The sequence below is a fragment of the Triturus cristatus genome, chromosome 5_1, assembly GCF_964204655.1.
Source record: "Triturus cristatus chromosome 5_1, aTriCri1.1, whole genome shotgun sequence".
In the NCBI taxonomy this organism is placed as follows: Eukaryota; Metazoa; Chordata; class Amphibia; order Caudata; family Salamandridae; genus Triturus; species Triturus cristatus.
Window position 1 is genome coordinate 421,051,500 of NC_140587.1, and position 14,067 is coordinate 421,065,566.

At 44.2% G+C, this 14,067-nt stretch overlaps 1 protein-coding gene across 1 annotated transcript in view; it reads right to left on the reverse strand.

Moving 5' to 3' along the window:
* The window catches only part of VPS13B (vacuolar protein sorting 13 homolog B), a 2,934,705-nt gene that overhangs the window by 1,457,680 nt on the left and 1,462,958 nt on the right, over nucleotides 1-14,067 (reverse strand). The window contains exon 24 of the mRNA XM_085605186.1: nucleotides 2,235-2,455. Within this exon, the coding sequence (XP_085461312.1) occupies nucleotides 2,235-2,455 (221 nt within the window). The remainder of the gene's footprint in view (nucleotides 1-2,234; nucleotides 2,456-14,067) is intronic.

Genomic DNA, 14,067 nt, shown 5'->3' on the forward strand with positions numbered 1-14,067 from the left:
TGTACATCAACAAGGGAACAAGGGTGGGAGCACGGTATAGAAGCAAGGGGAAGGAGGAATAAGGACATCATAATGACCCACCAATAGGTGGATACATTCACCACAGTTGTAGTAAGACATTACCCACACTGATATAGACCGTGGATAATGGCCCAGATTGTTTGCAGGTTACGGGCACTCCTACATCAGGGAGATAGGGGGCAGGTGAAGACAGGGTGTCAGGGGAGGTTGTCTACAATGCTAGACAGTGTAAAGAGTCTGCCTTCGGAGAGTGGGCTCCCCGCAGTCTTCTGGTGGGGCGAGTCTCTCTTTCTTAAGTATGTTAGGACTGGTTCCCAAATGTCATGGGGGGGGAGCAATGGGGGCATACATAACCTCCCAATATACAGAGAGTTGCTTCTGACAGTAAATCACATCTTGTAGCCCATCTTCCAATTTGGTAGCCGGACATCTTCCCCAATGGATGGCCACACAGCGCTTGGCTAGGAATAAAAGCATTGCAGTTAGGTGGCAGACTATTGGGGGACCTCTTGAATATAGACCAAAAGTCTGACCAGAGGGTCCTGGGGGAGGGGGGAAGAAGCCCTGTAATGTGGAGCAGAGAGGGCAAGACCCCAGACCAGTAGTCAGCTATGGGTGGGCATTACCAGGCGAGATATAGAAAAGAGGCCTGAGGGACAGTGCAACGCAAACAGCGGGCATCTTCCACTAAGCCCATGCGATGGAGGTGCAACAAGGTGCGGTATAGCCAGTGGAGGAATTTGAAGTGGATGAGGCGCAATCTGTAATTTGGGGGGAGGGTGGCCGTTTGGCCACAACAGTAGGACCATTGGGTATCAGTAATAGGGGGTTGGTGTCTTCTGGAAAAATTGTGTAGGGGGACTGGACAGCCACAGCTGCCATGTCTTGTGTAATGGAACAAAGATGAGTGACCAGTTTGCGAGGCGATGGGTTATTTAATATGTGTTTGAGAGCGTGCAGTCTAGGGGGAGAGGAAAATATGTCGTGTAGAGCAGTGGGGGTGGAGGGCCAAGAGGATACAAATGGAGCGAATAGGTCTGAACATTTTGACGGAGAGTTGCCCACCATGGCTATGTAACTGACTGCATTCAAAAGTTCAATTACCTTATACCAAGGCCTGCTGAAAAGGCTGATAAAGGAATTTAGTTATTGTTCTTGCCAATTCTACAGTTCTTCACAAACTTATATGGATTTCCATAGGGAACAATGTTAACGGTGGGCACTATTACTATTCCTTGGAAACAGTTAAAACCTTTGCTTCTGCTTCCACTTCCTTTTATCTTTACTGTCTAGCTCAAATATTTTGTGGCTCTTAGTTAATACTTTTCTTTTGATTAAACTGATTGGCCTTTTGCTTTCTATATAACTTATCTGTTTAATTATTGATGCTGACGCTTCTCTGCACACTCCAAATACAAGGAGAAGTATTCAGTCTTAACCCACAGTAATCACGAGTGAAGCCAGGTTACTTTTAATAAGGCTTTACTTTCTTGAATGTTGTTGTAGTCTGGCTTTACCTACAGTAGTCTTTGGGCACTCTCTACCCTCAACTCGCTGGATGGATTTCTAACTATCACTTTTTCCTTTACAAGCTTGTTTTTTACGGAAGTACAGAACACAGATACAATTGCCAGATCACTTTAAAATATGCAAAGCTATATTTGTGCAAATTCAGAACTGCTAGATTAACTCACTTGAACATTTTCTACAGTAGCCGGATTTCCTTTCATCAGTGCAGACATAACTCTTCTATAGTTTTGGACTAAGAAAGCGACCCCCAGCAACATGGCACATATATTCTAAATAAGAGGAACATGGACAACACATTTTCAACAAACTCCAATTTCACCTGCAAGCTTTCCACGCTGCACCCAAGACTACAATCAGGATTTTCTTCATCATGCAGATTGCGAGTAACTGCACTGCGATGCTTCAGCAATTACAAGCTGCACATCTGCAAGTGATTTAATTCTATCTGCCAAAAGATGCATTTGTGCTGTACCAGTAACATTTTGGGAAGGGTTTACATTTCAGAACCTGAGAGTACATCAAAGGAACTCTTAATGCAGACAGCATCATCTTCGTGACCCAGCATTTAAATAGAAACTTTACCATGTCTAACGGAATAGGATGTCCCCAACAAAACTCAGAACAATGGCAGTTAAATCGAGTTATTTGCAACGTCTGTTCATAAATCAGTTAAATTCACTAACCTGGGGGTTGGAGCATTTTATTTCCAATGGCTCGAGGTCCACGTGCAGACAGACAACAAACGAGTGTCTGGATTCAGGACCGGAGGCTGGCAGACTATGTGAGGTGACCGCCAGAGTGGAGGTGCAGCCCATGGGTTCCACCAAACTCAGCGTCATCTGCTGACCGAGCAGAGTGTACACACTGAAATGAGTCAAGCTGATCGTCCAGGGGAAAGCATCACCTGTTGATGGGGGAAAAAAATAAAATAAAACATTACGATTTCGGACAATATTAATTAAAAAAGAAAAAAACACACATTCATGACCCAAATGCTGCAGTAATAATGATATAACCTAAAAGCATAGCCTATTTCAGGGACGCTCAAATAACGTATCTTGAAATCAGAGTGTCTTTCACATGAATGCATGAAATATAATACATATCATTTTTAGGTCGAACCTGGCCAGCGCATGCGCTGCCCTGCGAGGCGTGCAGCATTCAGGTAGGGACTTGAAGTTCTGCCCATTTCCTGCGCATCTTTTCAATTGGCCCCCTTTTCTGTACTCTCTAAATCATTGCATTTGAATCATGAATACGCTTAGAAGTCCCTCCTTCGTACTGTCTTGTCTGCATTTGTAACCGCCCAAGAGGACAGGACTTTTTACTTGTGTTATTACACAGTCTGCTTTATCTAGTCTGTGAGCACTATTTTCTTTAATGAGTTTCACCTATTCCACCCATGACGTACTTTCCTACAACAGTGCACGCCGTCCGCTTTTATATTTTAATTAGTAATGGCGGTCCGCTTTAACTATAGCGGCTTCGCTTCTTTATTTATTTAACTTGCCAGCCCAGTCCGCTGTAACTATAGCGGCCGCGCTTCTGTTTTTATTGTAGTCGTCAGTGAGGTCCGTTTTAACTTTAAGCGCACCATACCATGCTTTCACTCTAAAAGTGGCCATGCCCCTTCCTTTAGACGCTGCTCGCCTTACTCAGGTTACAGCGAGCCGTGTCTAAACAAAGGGGCGCCGCAGCAATTAAACTGAAAGCACGGCATGGGGCCCTTTTACAAAAAAAAGACATTTGTTTGTGAACTTCACAAACAATTTTCTTTTTTTTTTTGTGAAAGCACCCCATACCATGCTTTCACTTTAATGGTGGCCGCACACCCTTTCTTTGAATGCCGCTAGCTGTAACCTGAACCTGAATACGACGAGCAGCATCTAAAGAAAGGGGCGCGGCCACCATTAAAATGGTCTCACATTTGCGAGAGTTTGAGCTATTGGCATTAGAAATGGCAATGCTTTTTATACAGGACCAAGGTGTCAGGTAGGGTTGGTTTTGGCATGTAATCAGGACTGCATATCGTGCTTACTGAGAAACCGATTCGCTCTTATTAATGTTAATGTAATGATTTTCAAGATCCATTGGCTGAGCAGATCCTCCTGAAAGATATGCTTTGGCTCCTCACTGGAATCTTACTGAGATTCCAGATTTAAGAGCAAATGGTGTTTACCTAAAGCGCAGTGGTGCATTTCCCACCTCCTGTAGATGCATGCTGCGAGCAGGCTTACACTCATTGATAGGCTACCAGGCAAGAAGCAAAGCAGGCTTGGAGGGTCACAAACAGCTGACGTCATGCCAGCCTCAGCAGAGTTGCTGGTCTTTAACATAATGTGCGCCACAAATCAGTGTTTTAGCAACCACTGCAATTTTAAGTCTATGTCTGTCCGCAGTGTAACTACTTCCAATGTGCACGGCTCGGTTTATGACAGCACACCCACTTTTTTTTACTATACTTCCTAATCTTTTGATAATCACCAGATCTTTTTAGCAATATATACCCCATTAATTGATTATAATAACATGGAAGTTTTGCGGATCTCTTTGCTCTAGATAATGTAAAGAAAGCTGTCCCATGTACTATGCAGTACATGTTGCTTCGCAGCTACTTTGGAGTGGATTTGCTCTCTGTCCCAGTTTGAGGTTTATTACTGGATGTCTAGCAGTTGGTGTTGGAACCTGACCCCTCGGTGCTGCCATCGGATACTCCACCGACGAGAAGAGTCAGGGAAACACTTAAATCTTAATAGGTTAAAGCAGACATCCAATGGGTCCTTCGCGTAGGTCGTCCAGTTATGAATGCCTGTTTGTTCAGATTATGTTATGGTTTGTCTCCTGCTTTTAGTCACATCACATAGTTGAGCTCCTTCTTGAACAACAGTTCTTCCTTGAATCAAGTATAAATACAGCGCTCTTGCAGTGCTTCCAGAGAAGGATAGAAGAGAAACAGTCTTGAAGCTGGCTGCAGGGACAAATTGGTTTTTAACAAGACCTCAGAATGTTGCAATTCCCCAATTTAAGTCTGGATAGTTTGGAGAGAAGAAATAGCAAACAGAATAATCGAGGAGATAGGTTTTGTCTTTATTGACTCAACTATTCTGTGTAGAGTAAGAGAAAGTGTGAATGGAAGGAGTAGTGGTGTGACACCCAGAGGGGCTGAATATTGACTTTTTGAAGTCGCAGCCAGCACGCAGGAGGTGTGATCGCTACAGAGACAGAGTGGGTTAGTCAGGGGGAGAAAGGCCCCCTGCCAGAACACTATAGGTGTGGGGATCAGGGGGAATTTCAATAATTTTGGATGTTGCTCTCTCAATACTAATGAACTCCAAACTTCCCTCCAACATTAGAAGTCTGGCCTTTATTGGTATGTTTAAATTGACCTGCAATGATCCGATTTTTAAAACAAAAGTTTAATTTTTTTGATATGCTGCATTTTGAGATGCTGTAAATGCTAACAAAAATAACCTTGCACAAAAAGAGTGGTGATGCCAATGGCTCCAATCTTTGTTCCCTGTGAGAAAGCGAAGGGTGAGGTTCAGCCATATCAGTCATTTTGGCACGAGATAGTCTTAGAGTAGGAATATTAAATATGCACGCACCCTAAAATAAATAATAGTTATGAAGGAGTCTTTTTTTGTTATTTGATGCATTTCTGTTTATGTGAAAGAGAAAGTTGCTAAACAATGTAAAGTCCAGAGGCAAGAACGCGATGACACTGGGAGCTAAAATTCTTTACTTCTTTTTGTAACATTAAGAATGGACCTACAACATTCCATTTACTCCCCTCCTCCTGGACTGCACGAATTCTACATTGGTCACATTAAGACATTCTCTACTGCCGCCACACCAGCTTGGCGATATTTTTTCGAGTCCACTGACTAAACCGCTGAAGGAGATGTATATCAGTTTGCCTAAAGGTGGCGCAGTTTGAATATATCGGGTCCATGTTTGCATGTTGAGAAGGTACTTTCAACACATTGCACGGGACTCAGTTGAGTGTTTAATGGGTTAACACTTAAATTTTAGTAGTATGCTATTAAACCTGTCAAAGCCGGTAATTCTGATACAATGACGATCTTTATAACAACAAAAGTCATTATAAAGCAACAAGCGCAAAAGAGACTTGCAGGGCAACATTTTGGTCTTAAAGCCCCACACTTCTGTCTTGAGGCAAAGGAGAAATATTCACTTCTCAATTCCTCACCTGGAGAGAGGTCTGGCCACTGCATGTTTATTTGTCGTTCTTGCCCTCGGCTTTCCACTATGATAAAATGACGGACCCGGGAAGCATCAAATGTGCAAAATTACAAACGAACACAACAGTTTACAGTGCGGGCAGGAAAACGTCGTAGCAGCAATCAGTGCAATCACCGAATAAAGTGATTTAGAGCTAAACTGGTCCTCCACATCGGTTATGCTGATCCAAAAACAGTACTTACAACAACTATTAAAATATTTCTGGCAAGAGTAGTCATAAATGACCTGTAGAGAGCTGTAAGTGGTGCACCATTGTGGCTGAGTGTAGTGTAGACACATTTACATACTGCAAGCATTGTGCTATTTGTATCATGCAAAGTGTAGACACACAGACTAAGTGCTGCATCATTGTGGCTTGTGCGGTGAGATGTGCAGACCGCAAGGACTGTGCTGTGTCTAATGTGGTGTATAGTGTAGACACGTACATAGTGCAATGCTCGCAGTATTTGTATCATGCGAAGTGTAGACACACAAAACTGTAAGTGCTTCATCATTGTGGTGAGATGTGCAGACCGCAAGGGCTGCACTGTGTCTCATGCCGAGTGTCTCATGGCCTATGACACACTAGCTACGCCACTGGTTACGTAAATACAGCTCATGCTAAGAAGGGACTGCTGCCTTGAAACAAAATGTAATTTTAGCCTGAGGCGACATTTGCTAACCGGATCTGGACAGACTACATACCGAAGCTCCGCCTCTAGACTCACACTGAACCCGTTCTGTCTGGCGACCGCCAACATGGATTTGTAGACTTGAGTATAGATGCATAATTTAACAAGCATTGGCCGTGCTAAGAAGGCACTGCTGCCTTGAAACAAAATGTCCGGACAGGGTCTTACCTGAAGCGTTTGTGCTCCGAACTCCTCACAGCCGATCACTGTGTTCCGGATAAGGACACGTGGTTGACAAGGCTGGAGGTCACTTTTAAAGATACTGCGTAAGCGCTATTTAAAACTAGAACGATAACCTAATCGATCTAATTGGAACTGGAAGTGTACAAACGTTCTCAAGTAGAGCGGCGCAACAGAGCGAGGGCTTGTGTCTATAACAAGAGTAACTTTATTGTTTAAGTTCAATGACAATATTGCGCGACCGAGGGAAGGCTTGTGTTCCATTGCAAAAGTAACTTTATTATTGAAGTAAATATCATTGTTGTATTTCCCAGCCAATAAAAACGTCACCCCTATGAAAAGAATTGTAACAAGGAGTGGACAAAAAGTGGACGCGAGTGTTGCGCACACGATGGGAAAAGTGAAAGTAGGCTGCGTGCGCGAAAGTGATCGCGGCTGTAAATATTGCAAAGCTGCCGGCTGCGCGCGTGCACGCTTGCGTGAACGCAAGCTTGTCGCCAGCCAGTAGCACTTTGAAAACTCACCTAATAAATGTCTCTCCGAGCAGCGCATGCGCACTAACTCAACGAGACCTAAAAAAGAACCTGCAAAAGTGGCATAATGGGTATGGCGTAGTAAATGAAAGAGGCATGCGGTGGAGTAAATTCTGCACAGCTTTGGTATTCCGCAAGCACAATATTTGTCATGAGGCTGCTGAGAAAAACTCTGGCCCTGGCACTTTTTACTTTTACAAATTAAGAACTGGGTAGATAATTAAGAGGATGTCTTCAAACCAGAGTCGAATTCTATTCGAATTTTAGTTGCCCTTATCAGGGTTTTTATTTTATTTTTATTTTACTTACGACCATTTGGTAACTGGATCTTAGTGCCCTGGATGAGGTTTTGTGAAGATTTTGGGACTGATTGAAAGTGTGTCAGTGTCCCAATGACCGTATTATAAGTTTCCTAGGATATAATGGAATTGCAGTGCGGTGGATGGGATATCGGTTACGTTTCTGACGTAGTATCCCATCTGCCAAACTCCTAATCAGGTCCATAGTCCGTGGAGGCACTTGAGGCCTTGGGTATAAGAGGCCTGGCGTATGGATATCTGTACCTTGTTTCATTGGGAGGCAGTGGAGGGCTTTGAGAGATTTGGCACTATTTCCTGAGATCCACACTTGAATTACCTGTTTTATTTTGTATTTTTTCTAGTTCCAGTTCTGGTTCTTGGAGAGACCTGCACATACCAAGTTAAAGAAAGTCAGTCAGGAGGAATTGGGACCTAGGCATGGTCAATAGGTCAATGTGGAGGATCGATGAGCTACTTGAATTTATAGCTTGTACCATTCAACACTAAAGAAAACCTTGCCATCAAAAAATATACATAGGTTATTTACTATATGGGAAGGGCGGGTGAGGCGAGAGTGCACAAGGCAGTAGAAAACTCAAATAGCCTTGGGATCAGTAGGCGTACAATTACTGTAGAGAAATAGGCAAGTTCTTTGAGCCCTGCGCTAGTGATATTCCACATTTGTCTTTTCACTGAGAACCAAGTGCCCCATTGTAACACTTGATTCTCTCAGGAAAGCGAAGCAGAGCTGTCCAGTGCCTACTCAGGAGAGGTCGTGTGGGCAAGCAATCTCAATTTGTTGTCATGCAATAACAACACTCAATAAATGATTGTCTAGTCCACGTTTTTCTTTTAAAAAGGAAAAGTACTTTTATTACACTAACCACTTAATACTACATGTTCAATTAGATCTACATATGTCAGGTAGATGGAAATACCTTTGATGACACCCTCATATCATAAAACACCCCTAGTGGGCCCTGAATCCTGTCTCACCCGCTCACCTGATACCAGATGCACCATCAGATTATAATGGGGTGTCGTTAGACATAGGGAAGGTATACTGGCATTGTCAAGTGGTCACCATATCACTATATAAGGCAGGTCTCCTGGCTCTGTCAGAGTGTCACCACATTAATAACAATAAATACATGTTGTAATTTAGCAATATGCCACCATGATATCACTACTAAAACTAATTATAATACCCATATGCAATCACTATAAGTATAAGCGTTGCAATGTTCATCAACAAAATTATCAATGAAGCATTTACGCCCTTTACAAACAACAGATCAATAGGGCTAGGAAGTCTTGGGAAGACGATATGTGGGAGGAGCTAAGAGTATCTTTACAGAATAAGGACTTTAAGACCTTTTGGGCTATTGTTAGCAATGGTAAGAAAGACTCTGACCCCATTACTGGCTCTAATATTGCCCCAGTACTCTGGGAAGGGCATTTCGGTGGCCTATACTCAATAGCGGATTTTAATCCACTTCCCCCAGTTGATTCTCCTCCTATTACAGCTTGTAGTGCTGCAGTTATCCCACGAATTAAAATTAAGGAGGTTCAACATGCCATTTCTATGCTCATACCCAACAAAGCGCCGGGCCTGGACAAAATCCCTGGCGATCTTTTTAGGTCTGAACCTACGGTGTGGGCTCCCTACTTATGTGTCCTTTTTAACTCTATTCTGTATGGTGCAGAGCCACCAGTAACTTGGCGTGGCGCAGAGATAGTGCCTATTCACAAAAAAGGCTGCCCTTTATAGCCCTCAAATTATCGCCCGATAAGTTTAATTGACACGACCCAAAAACTTTTCGGGCGCATAATTTTGAACAGATTACAGGCCTGGGAAGAAGAAAATAATGTTTTAAGCACTTTGCAGGCCGGCTTCAGGAAGGGTACTTCAACCCTTGACCAGATATTTCGTCTTCAGGTTATATTCTGGAAGACTGTGAGAGTAGAGGGTGGCAGCCTCTACCTCATTTTTGTTGATCTAAGGTCAGCTTTTGATCTGGTCCCGAGAGAAAAGCTCTGGGCCGTTCTGCAAGGGCTTAACATTCCCCCCTATCTCTTGGGTGTTTTGAAGAACCTACACAAGGCCAACTTCGCCCAGGTTAGATGTGGGAAGTTTGGCGAACTCTCTGACCGTTTTCCTGTTAGTCGAGGAGTTCGACAAGGATGTGTGCTAGCCCCCACGCTGTTTTGCCTATACATTAACGGACTTATAAAACACCTTCTAGCCCTCAAAGACACTGACGTTCCTAGGCTTGTATCGGGCAAGGTACCTGCTCTAATGTTTGCTGACGACACTCTGTTGTTGTCACGCACTCCCATGGGAATTCAGCGAGTCTTAGATGGCTTCGTTGACTTCTGTGGTGACAGAGGCCTTGAGATCAACCTAGCCAAAACGAAATTCATGATTCTGAACCCCCCTAAAAGTACCCGCCCGAGCCCAGTCCTGAACGGTATCCCCCTTGAAAGGGTGAAAACGTTCTCTTACTTGGGGATTACACTCCAGGAAGACCTTGGCTGGGGAGGCCAGGTGGTCAATTCTACACTTAAGCTGACCCAAACTACAGGAGGCATGGCTAGATTGTTTAGTGGCACGGTTTTCAAACCAGCGGCCCCAGTGGTAGAAATTTTTAAAACTCAAGCCCGATCTGCCGCTACTTATGGAGCAGAATTATGGGGGCATTCCCAAATAGATAGTCTAACGAGGGTCGAAAACTCCTTTATCAGGAAACTATTAAGTTTACCCCTTAGTACTCCGCTGGTCCCAATTAGATTAGATCTGGGATTGCTACCCATTGAAGAAGTGGTGGTGGCCCGGCCTGTCCAATATTGGAAGAGACTATGGTCCAATCCAGACCTGGAAATTTTCAGAGAAGAATTTCTGGATCTCTGGCCTACACTTAAACACATGAAGATCCCTTGGTTAACCCATGTTAGGGAAACATGCCTCAAGATTGGTCGCAGGGAACTCTGGGATACCCCAGAAGTTTCCTGCCTATCTGTTTCTAAAACCAATCTTGCTGAAGAACTAAGATATTTTCATCTAACACGCCTGCACATGGATCCGAACATGGGTAGGCTGACTGAACAGTTTCTCCAGATTAAACCGAACTATGAGAGGGAGTTATTTCTGGATCTGATTTTCCCTCCTGTAGCCAGGAAACTATACGTTCAATTCAGAATGGGTACCCTACCACTAAGGTCCTTCACTTCTAGATGGGACATTAATAATAGTATCTCATGCCCTGCATGTGGCTACAAACTGGAGGATGAAATTCATGTGTTCTTTGTTTGTCCAGCGTACATTATCCCTAGGAAACGCTGGGTAAAATCGATTTGTAGGAACCTTGGTTTTAGAGACTGTGTTAATGCCCTGCGAGTTTTAAAATACGACACCCATCCCCCAATTGTGTTCGCAGTTTCACGCTTTCTTAATGCTGCATGGCTTCAGCGTAGGAAATTTTCCACCAATTTTTAACAATGTGAAAATTTTAATTTAATCATTTTATTCTGTTTTGGTGGTTAAAAAGTGATCTGCTCTTGTTTTCGATATATATTTTGTTGTATTGTATTCTGCTTTTATGGCCCTTGTGGCCGAAATAAAGTTTTTGACTGACTGACAAATAACAACACTCAATAAATGATTGTCTAGTCCACGTTTTTCTTTTAAAAAGGAAAAGTACTTTTATTACACTAACCACTTAATACTACATGTTCAATTAGATCTACATATGTCAGGTAGATGGAAATACCTTTGATGACACCCTCATATCATAAAACACCCCTAGTGGGCCCTGAATCCTGTCTCACCCGCTCACCTGATACCAGATGCACCATCAGATTATAATGGGGTGTCGTTAGACATAGGGAAGGTATACTGGCATTGTCAAGTGGTCACCATATCACTATATAAGGCAGGTCTCCTGGCTCTGTCAGGGTGTCACCACATTAATAACAATAAATACATGTTGTAATTTAGCAATATGCCACCATGATATCACTACTAAAACTAATTATAATACCCATATGCAATCACTATAAGTATAAGCGTTGCAATGTTCATCAACAAAATTATCAATGAAGCATTTATAATTATAATCAACAGAACCACAAATATATCCGTCACAGTCTTACTTTTACACTCTTCGAGTCACATAATGCAACCAAAGTGCCAACCACAAGGACTCTCCGAACTCCAGAGGCTAAGAGAAATAGTTCCAGGTCAGAGGGTGTTTAAAGTCAATGAACACCTATCCTAAATTCATGGGCACAAGGCCCCAGGAGACTTGGGTTAGTTTCTGTGCAACCTTTCGGGGAGTGGGGGGAGATGGGGGACTGCTGCATCTCCCACAGACCCTACATCACACACCATCTGTGAGAAATGTTGGTGGGGCCCCTGCACAGCCTGGGGCCACCACAAGGACGAATATTCAAAGTAAAGCTCTTAAGCTTCTCCAGGCCATTTTGGGGTACTCAATGCCCATTTGTGGGCATAATAAATTAGGAGGTCTCCCCTGCTTTGTTTGCCTTTCATGTCCTTGTGCCAAGTTACTGTGTCTTTAGTTATGGGTTAACCAGTCCCACTTGGGCCACCAGTCTCTTCATTCTTCTTGTAGGTAAGAGTAGATGATGGCAGCGAGGGTCGAACAATCCTGGCTTCCCCAGCCGGTATCCTGCCCGGCAGCCATTGTCCATTACTGACGAAGGAGCTGGCAAGCTCATTTTGGCGGGTGGGCTGCAGCAGTGCTGGGCCTCCCCCCCACAATCAAGGACATGGGGAGCGGGGAGGCAGCACAGAGGCTGGGTGTGACGGGGCTCAGAGACTCTTCTAGTCCCAGGGAATAGGGGCTTCAGAATCTTAAACCAATGCACCAGCAATCCGCCATATCTTGGTCCCTGGGGATTGGGTCCCTAGCACATTCTTGCTTTGGACCTGGGTGGCTTGGGCCCTCGGGTCTAAAGTTCACTGGGGTCCCCGGGTCACACCCTTATTCCCAATTAAGTAAATAAAGATGTGCAGACCACCAGAGTGTGGCCTACCCAAGGGTATTTTACTAAGTATCAGCGGAGTGCCATGCACTCCGTTTTTGATTGTATAGGTAAAAATCTTCAACTACATCTCGGGCCCTGCAAAGGCTGTCATCTCCATTTAGGGCTTGTTTTGCTCCTGCAGGCCTATGTCAACCTTCACCTCTGCTTGGATCCTGGTGCTCCTCTCCTGTTGGTGGATGCATCCTGCATAGCACCTTTGTGACAAGTTATCAGAACACCCTCCTGTCTGCACTCCTCCGGTGCTATGGTCTCCTGGCCATCTTGGAAAGCACCCGGGGAGTGGAGGCAAAGAAGTCCAGGTTATTTCCCCCAACTGATCCTCAGGGGGCATAAGGAGGCCAGACCACTGGCCCTCGAGAGATCAATCCTAGTCTTAGGGGTCAGTTGGAGTCAAACTCCTTAGAACATCTTTGCAGGGCATCAGGTGGCTTCCAGATGGGCATTCTTTCATTCACCGTCACCACCTAGAGCCAATCTCTTCTCAATTGTCTCTCACATGAGCATTGGTTTTAAGTGGGGGTGGAAAGTTCTAGATGCAAGGCAGCCATGGCAATCCTAGGTTGCCACATCATCTCTCCGCCCGTGTCTTAACCTTCCTGCTTAGCATATGGCACAATCCATCAAGGCAATTTCAAGTTTTCTCTGGAAAGAGCTCCTCTGAGGGATTTAGCTCCACCCTAGCTGACATCACTGCTGACCCCTTACACCCAAATCAAGCTCCTACTGTGTTGGCTCCAAAGGTCTAGCCCTCATCCTCCGTTCTAGTGGGCCTGGGCTGTCCCAGCCCAGGTGCAATGTGACAAGCTAATTATCAGATGTCATTTTTCCTCCACACCCCTTCCTTTCCCAGGAACTGGGTCAATCACTGATAATTGCTCCTTTTTTGTGGGTAGACTTTTGTTCCCTCTGCTGGGGGGCACCCCAGTAGGGTGGACAAAGGCCTGTAATATGATTATAATCTGAGCCAGAGAAATATGACAATTTCTGGAGTCCCATAAGCTGTGAATGTAGCATGTTGCCAACTGCAAAATCAAAATGGGAGCAAATATTTTACACTAGTTTGAAATGTTGCTGGACTGTGTAGTACTAAGTGGAGCAAAACTGCACTTTAAGGCAGATTTTGCTATATACAGTACAGTGAAAGCACTACAGATTTCCAGTAAGCCCAACAGACCTATCTATCAATGCCCATTAATATCATAAGGCCTACTCCAGGTCAGCACTAATACTTGCAGAGTCCCTTCTGTGCCAGGCTACCTGAGCTCAATTACCGGGCTGCACACAATGGTAATCTCACACGTGCAGCCCACACAAGTGTTCACAACTAACAAGCCCAGTACTTCTTTCCCTAGCTGTGCTGCAGCAGCCTTATTTTAAAAGGTGGACACTAGCGGTTACCACGCTCAGTCCAATTACTGTGAATTTACGGTGAAATGAGACTCCGAGACTCATCCACAGTAAAGGTCCAAAAACTAGGTAGTCAAAAGCGAAAAATCCTAG